At 38.1% G+C, this 20,305-nt stretch overlaps 1 protein-coding gene across 1 annotated transcript; it reads left to right on the plus strand.

Moving 5' to 3' along the window:
- Positions 1–151: 151 nt before the first annotated feature.
- Positions 152–20,027, plus strand: LOC112576140 (GTPase-activating protein and VPS9 domain-containing protein 1-like). Its single transcript, XM_025258408.1, has 26 exons — positions 152–328; positions 1,870–2,098; positions 2,251–2,523; positions 3,060–3,242; positions 3,531–3,770; positions 4,046–4,258; positions 4,590–4,724; positions 4,990–5,224; positions 5,414–5,571; positions 6,418–6,556; positions 6,809–7,084; positions 7,482–7,636; positions 8,093–8,200; positions 8,533–8,602; positions 8,955–10,144; positions 10,293–10,377; positions 10,654–10,692; positions 12,257–12,346; positions 12,804–13,066; positions 13,304–13,467; positions 13,994–14,128; positions 14,733–14,856; positions 15,295–15,361; positions 16,401–16,515; positions 16,675–16,813; positions 17,160–20,027. Exons 2-26 carry the CDS (start codon positions 1,889–1,891, stop codon positions 17,430–17,432), a joined length of 5,079 nt encoding a protein of 1,692 aa, XP_025114193.1. The 5' UTR covers positions 152–328; positions 1,870–1,888; the 3' UTR covers positions 17,433–20,027.
- Positions 20,028–20,305: the final 278 nt, after the last annotated feature.

Below are 20,305 nucleotides of genomic sequence, written 5' to 3' on the forward strand. Positions count from 1 at the left end.
CTCCCCCTTGCCAGAAAATTGTCTCCCTGAAATAGGGAGCAGTTCTTGCCATAACCGAAAGACACAACATTTTTTTCTGTAATATTCACTGAAGAATTATACTGTAATAGTTGTAAAATAGTATTTTTAGTTTCTTTAACTAACGTTTAAATTGCTTATCTTACACTTCGTTACGAATAAAGGTATACGTAAATGTATTCTCCCAGTCCACACGCATGCGCCTTGGAACAAGCCGACCTCAATGTTTTTCTTGTCGGACTGAGTGTTTTGTCCATGGTGCTCAAGCTATGATTCATGTTACAAGGATCTAAATGGTCAAGAAATAAAAGTAATAAGTTTCATTTATTTTATTAATTTATTTTCTCATCGTTATTGAAAGTCGCACAAGAAGTAGCTAATGTCGATAATTTCCTGTACGTTCGACCCCTCCCCCAGCATCAAGATCACGATGGAAGTGCATACTGATTGAGTATATATATTTATGTTTCTTTGCACCATATATTGGTCGAATATAATTATTATTGATTATTATTCGGATCAAAGTTGCATCAACTGTGGATTTACACGGAGGTTTATTTCTGTCCTCATTCATGTTCAAATTATACATTACCATAGATTGGTGCGCACACATAATGAAAGATGTATTCGTGATAATTGTTTGGTAACTTGAATAAGATTACATTTCATTCATGTAAGATAAACCACGTGATTTTAAAACAACCGCCCGTCTTCTGCTCTTTCCTGGGGTTTATATTCTTCTGTCAATCACATGTGAGCGTTCATTTAAAACAATACAAGGCCAGCTGCTTTTCCATGATATAGCCTTTTAGTTGCTGGCTCGGCATAAAACAATTATACTCTCCCCTCCTTTAATATATTTAAGACTAAGACTTAATATAATTTGTGTATATACTTGTAATGAATATTTGAATATATTTCACCTACTTTTGCCTGTCTGCTTGGCTATACTTCTTACCATAAGTTATATTTTAAGCAGACTGAGCTGTAGGTGGATCATTTATGTAAGCATTTATTGTAAAGACATTCTATGTACTATTTTATTGTAAGAATCATGAAGCAAAATTTGTGTATGTCCATTTCAAAATTTGAAAAAGAGTTTTTATAATGCAGTTAACATTTTCATTTAGGAGAATTATCAGTTTCTGCTTTATAATTGTTTTAATCTTGCTTCTGTTATGCTGGCAAATGATATATTATTTGATATAACTATTTGCAAGGCTTAGTGATATTGCATAAATTTAAAAATGGAGCAGAAGAATTAAAGAAAACACCGGAGAGTTGGAAAGTAGCTCATGTGCTACCAATGTACAGTTTTATGTCTTTTTTTTTTAATAGTTATACAACGATGCCTGAGAAGTCAAAAATTTTCAGGTTTGACCTTTGTAAAAAAGGAAACAAACAACTTTTCATTTTTGCTATTTTAAAGTATGATTAATTGATTTTAATGCTGTATAAAAATGTAGACTTTATTGAGCAGTAACATTTTTTTTCTAAACTGTGATCTGTACAAATGTTTGAATAATGTAAACTGATAAGTGAAGGAATATGGTTGAAGGGCCTTCTTAATTTGGTACATATTAGTAAACACATAAATGATGTGACTGTTAAATCAAAGGTTTGTTAAACATGATCATATATCTGACAGTATGTCTGGTTAACATTCTGGCTGAAAAAATTATCTCACACATGCATATACACCATGTCACACCTCACTATCTTCATTTGGATGGACTGGTAGAGGTTGCTTTTTATTGATTAATCTTCATAGATGACTTTCATATGATTTGTATTGTTTCTGCAGGACTAGTTTGAAAGCTGTTGTGCTAATATAGATTTATGTATTGCCAGGACAGAACTACCCTTTGCCATGAGCCTTATGTCAGACCTGGTAGAGCTTAGCAGGCATCTGCAGCAAGAGCGCCTCTTTGTTTCTACAGAAAGAGAACAGCTGCAGCAGCTGTATGACAATGTGCGTCAGACATCAGAAAAACTATTGCACGTGGCATGGATTGCCCGACATCAGAAATCAATTCTCAACACCTGCATGGCACATGGCCATGATGTCAAGGGGATCAATGTAAGAGTTAAGCAGACATTATTTTTTACATTTTTTATTTCTTTCTCAAAATGTTTTCTAAGGTTTTGTTGTTTTATGATAAACTGTGTATCAGAAACTGGTATTGCAGTGTTTTTAATTATAATGCTGTGTTCTTTTTTTTATGTTACCAGGCATGTGGACAAAGTAATGAATTAGAGAACACCAACTTTGTTGACTCCTACAAGCATTTCAGTCATCACGACAGCAAATTTGGTGACCTTCTAAAATTTCTATGGGATAATCCAGTTTTAGTAGGACAGTGTATCTATGAAGGTGAAAAAACGGGAAGTTTCAACCTGGAGCGCATCGTTACAACTGTGACAGCCTCAATCTTTGGAGGCTGCATGTTCAGAGAGGATGAGACAGCCATGCTCCAGATTCTTAAACTGTTGACAGAGATGCAGGTAATGCACCTAGTATTAGACTGCTGTGTTGTTATGTACAAAGCATGAGGACACAGGGGAGGTAGGGGTGGAGGAAGACAAAGCAGAACATTTTACAAGTTTCTGAGGGGCTTTATACTTGATAACATCTATGTGGTTCTTTTCTAAAAGTTACCATGATATCATATGCTCAATACAGAGAAGCTGCAGCAGTGCATTGATAAATGTACTTTATGTGCAGAATTTCATTTGTGGCTTTCTTTGGAGTTATTTTTCCAGATATATCAATTTTTGTTCCACTATTATGTTTAACTTTCAGACCGTTTCTTTATCTCACACTCTGCTATATTCTTGCTTCTGATATCCAGAACTGGACCATAAGATATAGGGATTCAGCAGATAATACAGATAGACTAAAGTTTCAATATGGATGCAAATCATTTTTGAATACTTTAAAAGTGACCACATTTTTTCTGAATTAAAATGAGGTAAAGTTCTGATATGTTCTTTCACATACTGTAATCACAGTTATTTTATCAAAAAAAGTATCTTTGCAGCTTGCTAATGATGACAACCCTAGACGTTTATTAAGACGTGGCAGCTGTGCATTTTTCTTGCTGTACAAACAGCTATGTGACTGCCTGTTCTCAGCCCGCCAGTTCCTAACAGCAACTCTTCATGATCCCATAATGCGTTTGCTAATGGAAGATGAATGGTTTTATGATATTGACCCTTCAAAGGCATGTTCTTTTCAGTATTGTTTCCAAGTTGTTTTTTTTTAAATGGCCTGTTAATATCACATTTTCTGAAATTACAAAGCTCAATGAATAATGTACAGTGTGTTTGAGGCTTAAAACATAGTTTTATTAAGAAGGAGAAGCTTTTCATTGGTAACATCAAGTGTTATAGTCTTGTGGCTTATTTTATTTACGCAAGTATAGTAACCTGATGTAAAGAAAGAATAAACTTGATTTAAGTCTGTTTACAGGTCCGTTGAGAATTTTGCCTCTTTTTTTACACTTTAACAGGCTATGGTTCGGTTTCCACCCAAAGAACGTCAAAAGCGTTTTGGCGATCCTGGAACCGATGAATATCGCACAAAACAACAGAACTACCGCAAGTTTATTGTGGACAAATTGGTGATGTTGGCCCAACGTTTTATTACATCTATAAAGGCCAACCTGCACTGCTTTCCTCCAGCCATAGCCTGGCTCACCAGCCATGTTTTTACCTCACTTACACAAGCGGGCCATGTGGATACAGCTGAGGTCAAGATCACAACATGAAATATAGCCAGCTTTTTTCAGTGCATATTCCCATACTTAGTCTTATTGAAAAATTACAGGCTTACATTTCTGGGTATTTACATATATTTTTTCTACATTGTACTGCTTTGTTCAGGTATCAAAATTATTCTTTGCTATATCAGTATATATATTAAAAAAAAACATGATGGAGAACAACTTTAGCCCACTTTAGGAATTTCATATTAGTCTGAATGTATGTGTCATTTGTTAACTATGATTTCTGCTTTATTTTCCAGGTGCGAGCTGCTTGTGCAGACTTGGTATTTGCATTGTTTATTTGTCCAGCCATTTGTGATCCAGAACCTTATGGCATTACTTCTGATATCCCCATCAGCCATATTGCACGCCACAACCTCATGCAAATAGCTCAGATTGTGCAGGTTCTTGCTATCTCTCGCTGGGATGAGATTGACCCAAAAGTCAGAGATTTGTATGGCCGCTTTGAAAAGGTGAACAATCGTTACACTTCATGAAATAAAAGACAAAAATTTTAGAACATAAATGGTATTATTTAAGAGAATAAATCTTTCAGTCATTTTTATCTGTGGGTTTGAAAATTATGTGTTATAATTTTGCTTAGTTGCTTTCCGTAATAAGATACTTTACCCTACCAGTTTATTCTGTAAGTATGTCTAATGTTCTAAATCTATAATAGCATTGGGTTTATTGTCTTGTGTTATTACTTCATCACCATTGTTTCAGTTTCAGATGTATGTGAACATACAGTTTATGAATAAACTGTTCATCTGAAAATTAACATTAATCACCTTTTTGTTGCAGGGCTGTATGTCATCTGTGCTTGACTGTTTTCTAGAGGGTCCTTGGGATGATGTGTTGTTGACCCCAGGATCCACACCAGCCAACCTACTAATGAGATCAGCAGTCCTTATGACCCCATCGGAAGTCAAAGGAATGGTGAGTCTCTTGAAACTTTTTTATCAAAAGTAACTGAAATCCATTGTTTTCAAGATGAAAGAATCACATGAGTGTCTTTAGTGGACATTTTTGTTCAGCAGCCAGACAACAGGGAATCTTCAGCAATTATTACGCTTGATGAGCGAGAGAGCAACTGCTTTTTAAAATACACAGATGTGAAAAGGTGAAAAGATAAAGAAATTTACTGGTACTATTAACCAAAAGAAAAAAGAAAACATTTAAAAAAGAGTGATGTGTGTTACAGGTGGCATTCCTGCGACAGACAAGTACCAACCTTGACGATAAGCTGCCAGGCAAAAAGCAGCTTGAGCATGTTTTGTCCTCCCTGCCACTAGAGGTTGCTGCCTTACAGAGTGATTCTTGTCTTCCTAATACCTCATCATCTGTCATACTAGACTCTGTGGCAGCAGCACCAGCACCTGCTGGGCTTAGCACACCAGATACACCAGGTTCACAAAGAAAACTCTTCAAAAACAAAAGTTTGTGTCTTGTCTTTATTTTTTGCTTTTTCGGGGGACATTGGGAAGTGAGTAAAATAACTTTGTATGATCAATAAAAACCAGAAAAGCCAAAGTAGATAAGGCACTGCTATGCTAATAAAACTGCAGTGTGTGAGTGAAAGAAACCTTGCCTGCACTCATATTTGCACAAGCATTTTCTTTCCCCAGGTGTGAAGAAGAAACAATCCATTACTAATCTTTATCAACTGGGGGAGGAAACAGGCAATGATGCAGGAGACAGGGAGAAAATATCAGGACTTGAAGATGTTCTTGTAATTACAGTTGTTCCTCCTGCAGACTGCCCAGGAATGATTGCAGAAAAAAAGGTTGGTGCAAAAACAGAATGTGTAATAATATGTTCACGAAAAGAGTAGATTGCTGTAATAAGAACGCTATTCCCAGCTGATACTGAAGGGTGTCATAATGCAAAGTGGAACTTTCATGATAAGCAGGTGTACAAGTTTTGTACAGGTACCTGTTGTCCATTACCATGAGACAAAGATGTTCCAGTATTTTTGACCACAGTAACTCTTCTCTTTTATCAGGGTGGGCTGACGTTTCTTCTAATGTCTTTTTTTATGAGATTTTAATTTTCGCTTTTATGATGGTAATGACCCACAAGCAAATCTTTCTGAGTGACTGGTTTATCTCAGATTCTGATGCTTCCTACAAATCATTGGAGCCATATCCTGCACTGGGTCATGGCCTACAGTGAGAACAATCTTTTTTATTGTAGTGATAGGGAAGGATTACATGGCCATCTGATTATTTCATTATTGTCTGTAGTCTGAAACTTTCCAAGCTTCTATTTTCTATGCGTCTCATGACATTAAGGAATCCAAAGGTCATCATTCTTGCTGTCAAGCAGATGTCAGGTACATACTGTGTTCTACCAGCATGTTAAGGATGCAGAATGTCGTGTGTCTGTATGATGATGGACTATGGTAAGTCCTTTATCAGCCCACTTCCTGTGCCACTCAGCAGGTGATTGTCCATCTGTCCCTGGCTGACAGATGACATCAGATAAACCTTGCATCTGATAAGAGAAATATTAGGCTGTTCTGGATGATGAACATAGGCTGATCCTATCTCTTAGTTCACTTTTCCCATCTTCTATCATTTCTTATTAAGTTGTGGATAACTGATTGCTCTTTTATTGCTTTTGTCAATAGGTGTTGGCGTGGGAGTATGAAAATAGGCGTCGAAAAGTGAAATATCCTTCAGCTTTGTCTGAAAGTATTGCTGTACCAGGAACAGAAATCCAGGAAAAAAGAACACGTTTCTCATTATCACATGACCAAGAATCCATTGGTAAGAAACATAAAGATTTTTTTTTGGTAATTTTTGTGAAGTCCTAATATCATTTGTGTCAGCCCAGTTGACCTGTTTTCTCAGTCACTGTCTTGCTTGTTCATGTGCACACACATGCACACAGCTATCAAAATACAATAATTACTCATACAATAATTCATTATTTATAGATGATTTTGTAAATGGATTAAGACAATGTGATGGCTGTTTGTGATTTAAAATAAAATTATTCTAGTTTCCTTTGCGTTGCAGGTAACACTAGTGACTGCCAAGAAGCTATTTCAGAGGCTGCCTCAAGTCACTCTGTTGATGAGAATGAGTTGGACAATTTCTCTGACATGATGTCTGCTAATGTAAGTGGACGAGGCTCTCCCAGCATCAGCGGCCGTGACACACCTTTGTCCCAGGCAGGTAGTGTAGAGGAAAATCCTCGAGGTGCTGCAGAACTGCCTGTACCTGTGCCTGAGACGGTGCAGAAGCAGAACAGGGTTGATGTGACTGATCGTTTTGGAAAGTTTGATTTGGAGCGTAAGTTACGTCTTATTTTGGTAAATGTATCATGTACATTGATATTAGAACAAAAGACCAGTTAATCTGAGAAAACATTTGTATAGAGATCAAATGTCCCCTCTTAACAAGACAAATATGGATAAATATTGGTCCAAGTTTGGCAACACTTTAATGATGGCTATATAAAAGCTTTGCCAGACTTTGTTAAATTTGTGTCCACATTTGTTTGGTTAAGAAGGCCCTAAACAGTCCTCAAATATTTATAGAATTTCACTGTTTTTGTGTAGTCATTGTTGTGCAGAGAAGGCTGGGGAAAGAACCCCAAGAAATGAATTATCTCTCACTACCCTCTTTATTATGTTGAAAAGAGCAAGGAAATCAACCTCCCATATGCAGATCATATTTTTTTGTGCAGCTGGGGATGAGATAAAGTCAACAGTAAGTGATACATGGAGCACCGATGTCCTGGCAAGTGACTCAGAGCCTCCGGACCAGAATCAGTTGGAGAGATTGGAGGAGGTGGCTGAGGAGATGAGTCGCCCATTTATTTTGGCAGCCAGAGACCAGGAGGTTAGTTATCTCAATTATAGATTCTCAAGTTAGCAATAATGGATATCAGAATTTGGCATGAAGTGGCCTCCTGACCTGCAGCCTTGCTGAAATTGAGGAATGTCTGAAGTCTTTCTGGTTCCATTTGACAGTCACTCACACTCTTCACCTGCTATTTATTTTCCACATAGTCATGACATCTGGGTACAGTACAAAGAAAAAAATACCATTTTATGGTGGTTGAGCTGGTTGAGTTTGTGTGCTTCCTGTTGATTGGTCTGTTTGACCACTCAGGAGTGGGCTGGCTTGTAGGAAGAACTTCACATAGTTATGAGATCTGGCAAGTACTGGAAGATAGAAATTTTACTGCCAAGAATGGTATGTTGTAAATAGAGACTAGTGGAATGATTTCTCTCTCATGGTTCTATATTTTCTAGTTCTAAGGTCTTGTGCTTTACTATTGTATCCCTTTTTCAGCCTGTGTCGGAGATATCGGAGACAGCCAGTGATGCTTGGAGCACGGATGTCCTCGCTAGTGATACTGATGAGAAGAACTCTGAACTTCTGAAAGAGCTTGATGACCAAGTGGGCACATTTTGTTTTCTTTTTATTTGTAACTTTAGGCAATATTTGTACTTTGGAAAATTATGTGGTGCAGTTATACAAGGAGACGTGTGCAGACCTGTTTCAAATGTGTACATTGTATACACTGTGCCTGGTATAAACAGAATTTATTAATTCTAGATTGCATTTGGTCTTCTATTGCGGGAGCTGAGTATGTATAAGAACACATGGAGAAGTTTGTTTATTTCATTTAAAATAGAAAAAATTTGAATAGTTAAATCATTAGATCTATTCACACATACTCATATTTACACATATATCGATATATAACTATCTCTCTACCATCTTTGCAGGATGAGGTGAGCAGTATTGTTGACAGAGATGAAGCTGACAGTTCTGTGGGTCAGGAGGATATTGGAGCAGGTGAGTAAATACCCTTTGTTATCTTTTATAAAATCCAGATGTTTCACTGTATGGTTGTACATTCAAAGAACTTGATGAAAATATTGGCAATAGTCTTGCATCGCCCGATGAGAATTTTTACTGCAAGTAGGATTGTACACTGAATATTTTGGTCAGAGCAACCAGAGAATAGCCTGTGTAGCCTGAATTAATTAAATTTATTATTATTAAAACAGAGTTGATAAGAATTATTGAATTCATCTTGGGATTGTTTAAGTGAGGATAAAGATTCCCCATCTTTTACTGTGTCAGTCTGTAAAACTTAAACTTTTGTGTCGTGAGTGTGGGGTATGACAATTATATTATTTTGCAGATGAAGTCAACCTTGATGCACTTGGTGCTGTGGGTGGTGCTGCTTTGAGGTCTGAGGAACTTTCTGATTTTGGTGACATGTTGCAAGGCTCACCAGAGAGTCCAAAACAAACCAGAGATGACACAGGTGAGCCAGCAAGGAAGGGTAACCTTCAGTTTTCCTCACCTCACTCAATTCAAGGAATGCCACTCTCTTCTCAGTCCTTGCACCCTCCTCAGTTTCACCGTTTGGGTCATGGGAGCAAACATGAGGGGAGGCAGGCAGGTCTAGAACCACAGCACATGGTACGAAGAGCATGGAAAGAAAGACATTCAGACCCAGTAGAGAGGCATCACCATCATCAGCAATATCCAAATTCCAGCAACCAACAAACTGGAGGAAATGGAAACAGTGATGTGATAGCATTGCTACCCAGGAATTCTGCGCCACACCACTCCATTAACCCTTCCATCAACGTCTGGGTCAGTACTAATGGGCAGGTCAGTGGCAGAGGGGCTGTGGTTGACAAACAACAACAGGCTAGTTCACTGGCTGCTTCTGGAATTCCATCTTCTGGTCCTGTACCAAACTTTAATACTCCTCCTCCAGTACCTCCACGTCCTTTGTCAGTTGAAAGTTCATCCAGCCAGTCACAGGCTCGTCAACGAGAAAGTTATAACAAAGACAGAATGTCTCAAGATAGTGGCAACCCACTTATAGAAATAACTGAGGATGTTAGGTCTTTTGATTCACCTTCTGAATCAGCAGACCTTTTGATAGATTTGGAGCACGCTGAGCCTTTAACTATTGCTGAGCAGCAAAATACATGCATCGATGAAAATCGTCTGTCAGCTGCCCTTAGCATGTTTGATCCCTTTGCCTCAGAAGGTGAGGCAGATGGGTCCTTAAACAATGACATCAACGCTAACTGTAGCACCAGCCAGAGTACAAGTGTGTTTGGTGTGTCTTCTGGTGCGGGAGATAATTTGGGCACTGTGTCTTCGCATTCAGTGGACAGTGCTATAGGACTGCTCTGTGAGGATGATTCAGCTTTTAAGGATTCTGTGGCACCAAAAGCAAAAGAAGAGCCTTCAGAAGCAGATGCTCCATCTGACAAAGACACAGTGGCAGAGAGGAGCACCAGCAACACTGGTTCATTGTCTTCACAGCATCATGCACCTGACAACATCTCTATCCGATCTGATGAAAAGGTACTTATTTGAATCATTTCAGACTGCTCCCCATTTTAAGTGACCTTCAAGCAAACAATCATTTTCACACTTACAGCACTGATTATGGTGGGGTACATGCAATGATGAATGTGTCTGATGAAGCTCAGTGTCATGTGTTTGATGATAGGATTTTCAAGAAGGAGAAGATGGAGATCGCTCTAGCAAGACACGTGGCTTCTTCCGCACATTTTTCCGAGATAAGCTTCACAAAGGTGAGCACTTTCAAAAAGTATTTTGCTTATTTCTGGGATATTTGTTTTCTTTTTTATCCATTTTTAATCACATGTAACAAACACCGACATGAAAACCCAGCTATTAGTGGACAGCAGTATTTTACTACGTATCGCTCTCAGAAAGATCCTGATGTTTCTTAGTATAATTTATATCTAGACCCGTATCTTTTAAAACCTGAGTAATTCCAAGAAATCCAAGAGAGCTGATGCAGGATTTGATGCACCCACTACTAATTGACCTTTTTGTTCTTACAGGCATTAAAAGAAAGACAAAGTCTGACAAAGAATTTTCAGGTAAGTGCTGTTTGATCTCATCTGATATCATGATTTTTAAAAAGAACTTAAAATACCTACTTTTTTTCATAAACTCACATAAATACACATTCTCACATTCTCTTAACACAATAAAAAGTGTGCATGGAGTGGTACAGTATAAGCTGCTCCTAAACACTACGTGCTTGTGTATATTTGCTCCCTCAGAGCAATTTATTTACCATTGTGACAACCCAAAACAACAACACCGGTATCCAGTGGACCTTCACCAAACAGCTAGAGGACCTGGAGTTTGCAGATGACAGTAGTCTCCTATCTCATCAGCAGCAACATGCACAAACCAAACTGAGTAAGCTGTCAGAGGAATCAGAGAAGACTGGCTTAAAGGTCAAAAGAAAGACCGAAGTGATGAGAATCAACAACAAGCAGGAACTGACAATCCAACTTCAAGGAGAGAACATCCTAGAAACAGATCGCATTGTGCATCTGGGAAGCATTGTCAACAAAGACATTAGAGTGGATGATGACATCAAAAGCCGCATCAACAAGGTCAGGCATGCTTTTAACAGCCTACGGCCCTTCTGGAACTCCCTAGCATTATCCTTCCACTGTAAGACCCGCATCTTCAACACCAATGTGAAAGCTGTCCCACTGGATGGTTTTGAAACCTGGAGAGTGACAAACACCACCAACAACAAGCTGCAGACCTTTACCAACCGATACCTACGCCATATTCTGTAAATAAGATGGCCTGAAAAGATCTCAAACAACAGCCTGTGGTAAAGAACCAACCATTAACCAAGACATCAAAAAGGGAAAATGAGACTGGATAGGACACACCCTGCACAAACCAGCTGACACCATTGCCAAGCAGGCACTTGACTGGAACCCTCAGGTGAAGAGGAGAGTTGGGAGACCAAAGCAGACTTGGAAATAAACAGTAGAGAGCAAGGCAAAGGAATCACATGTGCCCAACTTAAGGGTTCTGCCCAAAACCGGGTTCGCTGGTGAGGTGTTGTTGTGGCCCTTTGCTCCTTGAGGAGTAACAAAGAATAAACTACTGAACTACTCGTTTGCTTCCGTTTGAATGTTTCTTATGTCTCTACTTGCTCTGAAACTTCAAATCCAATGGTTTATGGTGAATGCGGGGGGTATCTGCTCAGTATTAAAATGTACCTCAAATATGTTGGTTAGTCACTTAAAATTACTAAAGATTCCCAAAATTATCTTATAAATTTGGCACCAAATAGGCTGTTGAACCTTCACAGAATAATAAATTAATCTGCTTAAATAATGTAATGATTACTTTATATTGATTTGATATTGGGAAAAGCAAGGAGTTGTTACATGCAGGACTGTAACAATGTTTCCTAGCTTTGCTTGAACTGTTTATCAGGATACAGCCTTTGTTACTTTACCCCCATTTCCCCTTGAGATGGGATTTGGCCTGCTCATTAGAGTTCAAGTTCTGTTTCCACCAAAACAAGTTGGAGGAGAGTTTAAAGAGGTGCTGAAAGGTTTCAAAAGAGGAATGATAAAATATCAGTCTACAAAACAAGTTAATGTAATGTTACTGTAATCCTAGGTGTTGATGGACAAGATGCTGATGCCAGCAAGGGAGCTCGCAACGTTGGGGATGGATTAGATGGCACTGAGAGCAGTGGTGGCAAAGTTGGTGAGCATGAAACTCTAGTCATGATGTCTGTGATGTTCATAACAGTGAATGAGCACAAATCTCTTGTCATAATGTATGTGACATTAACAGTGACAGTGTCACAAACCATTGACCATACATCCTTCTTTAGACTCTCACAGAATGTCACAAATAATCTTCTTTGGTGAGGTATGCAGTGCACTGCAAGATACCAAAATAGGATTTTAGGCCTGTGTAAATTTTCTTGATGCCATTCATTAAATTTATCATTAGATGTTGGTGTTAACCTTTGTCATGATAACCTTTACCTTTTTTTAAAATTCGTAATTATATTTATGCACACTAACAATTTTATTAATGTGTAATTGAGCAAAGACTTTTGTGAAATATTCTAAAACAATCTTAACATATTTTTAAGTAAAACGATTCTTTGCAAAAATGTGCTTCTAAACATATTCCTGGATTTTGTTGATGCCAGACACCTCTGATGACATCCTGGCCAAGTACAGGACACCCAAAAAAGGAGCAGTGTCCAAAATCCCCTTAGAAAACATGGACCAGGCTAGGGAATCTACCCTGTCACAAAATGGCGAAGAGGAGAAGCTTACATCAGCACAGGTGGAAGAGAACACCCCTTTTCTAGATCCCAGTAATTTGGAGACATGTTTTGCTTTTCAAGATGCCAAGCGCAAGTTACGCCTGGTTCTCAGTATGTGCGAGATTCAGCCAGCCTTTATTCAGGTGAGTTCCTTTTCGCATGAAAAATAAAATGTCATCACCATCTTGGTACAGAGTTACAATGAACAGGCTTTGGTTCATACCTGCTAACTTGATAGGTTCCACAGCCCGTATATTGGGCTCTGTGAGTGAACATTATTACTATTATTATTACTTGATTTGTTGGTGCATGTTAAATGCTGAAATGGATTCAAGATGCAGAAAAAAGTGTGGCCTAAACATGTTATGATTTTTTGCTAGATGCAGTCTCACAGCCCAAGGCAGGGGAGTGGCATAGCACGGGAGCAGGATCTGGTGTACTTGTTACGATGGCAACTGGCGGAGGCAATTAACCTGCAGAACAAGGACTTGGTCACTCGTCTGCACGAAGCCATCCGTTGTGTCAAACTCTTTGATGCTGATGGGTATGCAGATGAATAGATCAGCTTTTATCTGTCATTGAATGTCTATAAAGCCTAGAGTGTTTTAAACAAATTGTAGTATATTTAAAACTCTTTCTTAAAAAAATTGTGCCTATGCGTCAGTATATGAGAGATTTAAAAGAATTAGAATGGTTGCGTAGACAGGATATATTCAAACACACAGATGATGATTTATTGCAAGCAAATATTTTATGAACATCAAAGTCAAGAGCTGAATTCTTTTCCCATTTCTTTCTCTTGACACCTTTGTGTCATTAGCTGTCTGCCTTGCCGTGATATAACCTTCGTTGCTGGCTCAGTATGAAACACTAATTAGCCCACTCCCCCCAAATATCATCAGTATTAGCTATTTCTTCTCTTTCCTGTGTTTACTTAATATTCCACCAGACATATAATACCAGATACATATGCTGTTGGGCTGTAATAAGTTACAAGCTCTTAAAAATAAATCAAAATAGTTTTAACTGCTTAATATGTTCATTCTCATCTTGGTTTGCTGTTTGTGCAGGAGCAAGAAGCTGCTAAAGTCTCTACGTGAGGAATACAGGAACCGTGCAGCCTACATCTCCTACTTGGTTCGCTGTCGACAAGGACTTCTGGCAGCTCTGGCTCACCTGCAGAAGATGCTGAACCGTGTGGAGAGGTGAGGCCTTAGAGGCCAGGCTGGGCCAGACAGCTTACAATATTTTTGCACAGCTTTATTTCAGTACCTCTTGAATCCTCAGTTACATTCAGTTCAGATGAAATATAAATGCATGGAGATAAATGTTTGAGCATTTTTATAGTAAAGGCTCTCGACTTGCACCTAGTCCATAGAGTTATCACCCTTGACCTCAGTAATGATACAGAAGCGGTTAACTCTCACAGCTCATAGGGTGATCACCTCAGAGCACCAGCATCTCTTCTGTCTGAGACAGCAGTCAGTCACTCAGTCCACACACTAATCTTGATTGACTTGCAGCACTGTCCAACTATTCCCCTTTAAAGTCCAGTTAAGCTATTCAGTATGAATGGAACATGAAGAAGGCTAATATTAGGGTGAAATAAAATCATCAAATGACAATAGAGGAAAAAAGGGCATGCTAGTCTGGAAGATTTAAACAAACAAAAAAAAAAAAAGGAAAGACCTTCACTATGTAAAGTCTTTACTGTCGGGGAAAAAAAATCACTGCCCAATCCCTGCCCCCTATTCTAAAATACAGTTACTGTTTGGATGTCACCTGGATGGTTTCATTGTCTGTTTACAGGGAGAGGGAGATCTGCAGGAAGCACCTGATCAGCGTTTGTGTTCGTCTCTTCATTGACCAACATGAGCAGCAGGTCCTCAAGTTCATTTCAAAATTCCAAAGTCTGGCAATGTCAGATGAAAAGGTAAACATGATGCAAGGTTTGGAGTGCAAATATTGATGACAAAATTAGTGTTACATGTACTGACTATTCATAAACAGGTTATACTGACCTGGGTTTGGCAGTGTCACAGAGAACGAAAATGCTTAATAGGTTTCTTTATTCACCTCCCCCACTCAAAACCTAAGAAAATTGCTTATTACTAACAAATTGTAATCGATTATATTTATTTTATTTCTGTTGTGCTCTATACCAAAATGAAAACCCATTTCAACTTGATAAATAAGGATAGATTGAATTTATTTGGTTTGAATAATTGAGGCCTTATAGAAGGACAGTTCTGAAGTAACCATGTATTAATGTGTATCTTTATTATTTTGTGAGCTCTGAAATACAAGAAGTGCAGTAACTGTTTGTCTGAGACTTAAAACTCAAATGATATACATTGTTTGCTTACTGTAGACAGATCTGGTGGAAGAATTTCTTCAGTATATGTACCAAGAGATGTCCCAGGACCATTTGTGGAAAGGTATCTGTTATGTTACTGTTCAGTGTAAGCGTTCAGCAGAAACTTGGGTTGATTGTGCTTTTACTATTTTTTGTCCATGGAAAATTTCTATAATCTTTAAAATGGAAAAAAAAAAGTTTCTGATAAACATAGATTGAAGATAAAAATAAAGCATTATCTTGTTGGACAACGAAACTGAAAATACTTGTTTTGCAAACAAAATGATTGCAAATTAGATTAAAATTTGTTTTGAGGCTTTTAAAGGAACCTATCAGTTAAAGTTTAAACTGTTCCCAATGCTCCAGTGAAATCATTTTAGAGTTTACAAGTATTCATTGCAGTCATAAAAAAGAAATATGTGGCAGTTAAAAATGCATGAAAGTAGTGAAGCGTTCAAGCCTGTCTTAGGAAATGTTACAACACCTTTCTGTTTTTTTCTCAAAGCAAAATGATGCAGCAGTGAATCATAAATCTCTTGCCATAGCTCATTATTCAACTTACAGAAACATCAATCTGAAACTAAGCTGACAGTACTGAATAAATAAAGCTTTGGAACTGCCAAACCATTTCATCAAATCTTTTGAAACATTGACTAGAAGACAAACATTGGGATGCCATTGTGTTCAAAACGTGATTTAACTTCCTACCTATACAAATGTCATCAGACACAAGTTTGTCTGCAGGCTTTAGCTCATGTTTGCTTGCATGGCCAGTCTTGCAAATGATGATGGAGATTGAACACTGATTAGTTTGAAGGAAGTCTTTTGATGTTAGATATAGTGAGCTAATAAAGTGAGTGGGTTATCAGGTGAGTAGTACATACTGCCGAAGTCATCTTAAATCATGTTTATGACCCATTTTCCAACAATTTTGCACAACTTTTAGACTGCATTACAATGTTTACAGCCCCTTTAATGAAGACTTCTTTGATTTATACACGTTAAAAAACTGTAGATAATAAGAATTTGAAGGAACACTTTGCAACCAGATTTACGACTGTGTGGTGTGATTAGATAATTCTAAATGAGATTAGAGATCTGGTTATTCCCTTGTATTGCAGCTGCTTCAGAAAGCCAGTCAGAAGATGGAAAACAAGCCATTGAGCGGTCACTGATGAGTCGTATTTATACCCACGCCATGTTTCCTAATGGAGATGGAGACATCCTACGTGACCAGTATGTTGACAATGTTGTTCTCATCCATACTTTGTTGACTCCATGGCTGCTTGTTTACATTTGAAAACTAGTGTTCTTCTGCTTGACATGAGGTTTGCCTGGTTCTGTGTTTCTACCTTAGAGTGAGCGCTTGGTGCAGATTTGTGAATATGTTTGCAGGTTGATCCAACAGCATATTAAAAAGCTGAGCGCAATCATCACACCCACCCACAGGGATCTGCGCATTCCACGTGTTTACCACTTTGAGTGCCCCTGGCCTGCTGCTCAGCGAGACATTGTCATGATCAATGCCTACAAGGTTAGTGCTACACAGTACCATCAGTGAAAGTCAGTTCTCTGTTCTGCTGTCATCATTACACACTGTGCACTCTGCATTTCATGTTATGCTGTTAGCATTTTAGAAGAAAAATATTGTTGTCAAGCCAGTTAATATTTTTTGTGTCATGTTGGTCCCATGTTATCTATATTTTAACTCTTCCTGTACAGTTTGCATCTGCAGATGCCAATGTCTTCATACGAGCTTAGCTATAGCTCAGCTGCATCAATATACCCATATCAAATGAGTTAAAGTTGAAAGCCAGTATATTGTCTTTCCTGGAGGTACATTTCATTCACGATCAGTTTTGTTGCTGATTTCTCTTCAGACTCCCAAGGACAAGCTGAAATGTGTGTTGCGGTGTTCCCAAACCATCATGAACCTGCTGAGCATGGCCAACGAGAAGACAGTCCCAGCAGCTGACGACTTCATGCCAGTCTTGATCTTTGTTCTTATCAAAGCAAACCCTCCTTGTCTTCTCTCCACCATTCAGTATGTAGAAAGTTTCTATGTCAACCGTCTTCAGGGTGAGGAGCAGTATTGGTGGCTGCAGTTTAGTTCTGCAGTGGAGTTCATCAAGACCATGGATTATTCAGAGTAGATAGGTTGTGGCCAGGCCACCTATTACAAGGCTGTTTGTATGTGTGTAGTTGTGACATGCTAACATCAAGGGTAGGCTAACCGCCATCAGCAGACCAGTGATGCCTCCCAAGTACAACAGTAGCGTGAATGTGTAGAACTAGAAGTGCCTGAACAGATTAGCATTTAGGATCAAATACCTATCAGTGATTTGTAAAGATCGGCGCTTTTCCTGCTGTACAGTATTATTAAAGTATGTAGAAGTAAATAATGTTTTTAACATTATAAGAGCTCGAGATTCAAATCTCTTGAGAGGGACTCCTTGGTGCATGCTTGTATATGCAAGAGTATATGTGTGTGTTTGTGCATGGGTATATGTAAGTATATATGTAAAAGAATTTAGAAAAATTTATAGTCATTTAAGACTGGGGAAAGTTCAGGCATATAAATTTGCCAAGATTTTAGTAGAAGCACACATTCTGCTTCAATATTGGGTTCAAACAACATTAGCTACACCAAAGTTTTGCCACTTAACCAGTTTGCCAAGATGAGGCTTTTTTTTTCATAGTTACGAGCTTGTTCCAGCTCTCCCATTGGCTGAGGCCTTCGCAATGTTAACATGTTCATGCACTGTACTGACCTCTGCATTGTTGACCTTGACCTGTGCATGACAGATCTTGACTTTTGTATTCATTTATCTCAAGAACAAAAGAGGGTGTTCGCCCAGATTTGGGGAAGTAGTATATTGTACTACGCTTTACACAAACATTATAAACAACTGTGCACCCCAAAGGTCCTCTAAGCCTTCTGTTTTTTGACCTTCTGGATTATCTTCCAATTCTGTTTTAATACTCCGATCTCTGCCTCGTGGGCTGTTAAGTTTGTTATCCTGAACTAGCACAATAACTTTGGTCAGAGTTCAATCTTGGATGATTTTGTTCATGTATGATTTGTGTTCAGCTGTCAAAACAAGATTCAGTAATTTTTCCATACTGGACTGGTAAAATATTGAGTTTGCTTTTAACTGTTCTTTTATAGACCATAAAGCTCTGATTGTGACGTGCTGAATTGTAGCAGCAGTTTATGTTTTGTAAGTTTGATTTAAATGTTTTCATGTTTTGAATATTTATAAAGGGAAAAGCAGCATGAATTAAAGAATTTGGACACATAAACATCAGTTTATAGCCATAGCGTCAGATCAGACATCAGTATAAGAATACTGCTAATGAGTTTCATATTCATACATATCAGCTTGCAAGAACATTTACAGAACTAGAAGACATAATGGCATAATATATCAAAGTGTCCATTTAGTTACATATAGTTTTATCTCAATCTTGTATTAAAGATAGAACACAACAGCCAAAAACTTAAGACTTTTAAAATCTTATGCACTTTCATGAAAGACTTTATATGTGAAGTGTTATATTTAAAGACTTTTCAGATTTTGACTTTTATGGAACTCTTGAAATGCAACTGACAATGAGAGGAAGGTAGCAATTGTCTGACAAATTTTGGCAAGGACGTTGAGACTTAGATTATTCTTAGTTCACGAATTGGAGCTCACCATCTAGTCTGAAACAATGGTTGCACTTGGTGGTCAAGGTGAAAATTAAGCTTTTTCTTTGGTGTATACTCTATATTGATAGAGTAGTCTTTGTACTTATTGGTACCTTTGGTTATCAGTCATAGCATCATCTACAAAATGAATGAAAAATGAACTTAACTCTTCATGCAGTTCACACATTTCGACGGTCACACTCTGTGGTCTTGTTTATGCTGAGCTTAAATGTATGGGAAAGGTGTAATATTCTGAGTAAACACATCAGACACACCGTAACTCCCAAACATTTTTTTTCCAGTGGCAGGCAGATTATTCCACATTATGCTTGCATCATGTGACTGGCTGTTATGCAGTCTCCATTTATGCATTCACCAGTTGTTTTCTTTCTGACAGTGCATTCCATACAGTTGTCTGAATGTAACTGTGATGCTGCATTCCTTACAGTCATCTTGATGAGACTGTGATTTTTTTTTTTTTTTTCATAGTTAACAGGGTTTTGTTGATGTTTCAACTTTTGAGCAGTTCACATGCCAGCCTCTTTACCCTCCCAGGTTAATGGCTTGATGGAAGAATGTCACAGGGAATGCTCCCCTGATTTGCATTAAGGCTCAGATGAAAGAAAATTTGTACAGCTTGAAAAGTCAGTATTTTATTTTCTGCAGGGTTACTGCCAATAAATCTTTCAGAAAAATCTGTCATTTGTATTCTAAATATTTAGTTGTGTTTCAGTAATAAATCACTCAGCATAGTCCTTCATGTGTAAACCTACTAGCCTAGAAGATAATGTGCTATGTTCAAATTGCACATTCCTTGCTGGCTAAAATTTCACAAGAATTTAAGGTACTGACATTACCATTATCCCTTGTGAAAAGTGCAGCATTAAAAACAGAGTCTGATGTATGGAAATGAGAAATGTTGACAAGAAGTGTGTGGGCAGGAAGCCAATTTATTATGTACAAACAAGTTGTGGGTTTCTTTTTTGGAAGCTTTGTCATATGATGATTTGTGTACAGACCATGTCGGGAGCATTGTAATAAACAGTGATGAAGCAGCCACTCGTTCAGTATTCATCCTGTGGATTCCACATGCATATTGATGGTCACTAAGCCAACTCACAGTCTGGTGCACTCCACGTAATATCAATTGTCTATTCTATATACTGTTAGATTCGCCTACATATGGTCAGTCATCTATTCCATACACTGTTAGACTGATCTACGAACGGTCAGTAGTCTATTCTATACACTGGCAGTTCGATCCACACACTGGTCAGTCATCTCGCAGTCTGTCAGCAGATCTGTATAGTCAGTGGAACATTCACACAGTTACAC

Source organism: Pomacea canaliculata, linkage group LG11, assembly GCF_003073045.1.
Source record: "Pomacea canaliculata isolate SZHN2017 linkage group LG11, ASM307304v1, whole genome shotgun sequence".
NCBI classification, from domain to species: domain Eukaryota; kingdom Metazoa; phylum Mollusca; class Gastropoda; order Architaenioglossa; family Ampullariidae; genus Pomacea; species Pomacea canaliculata.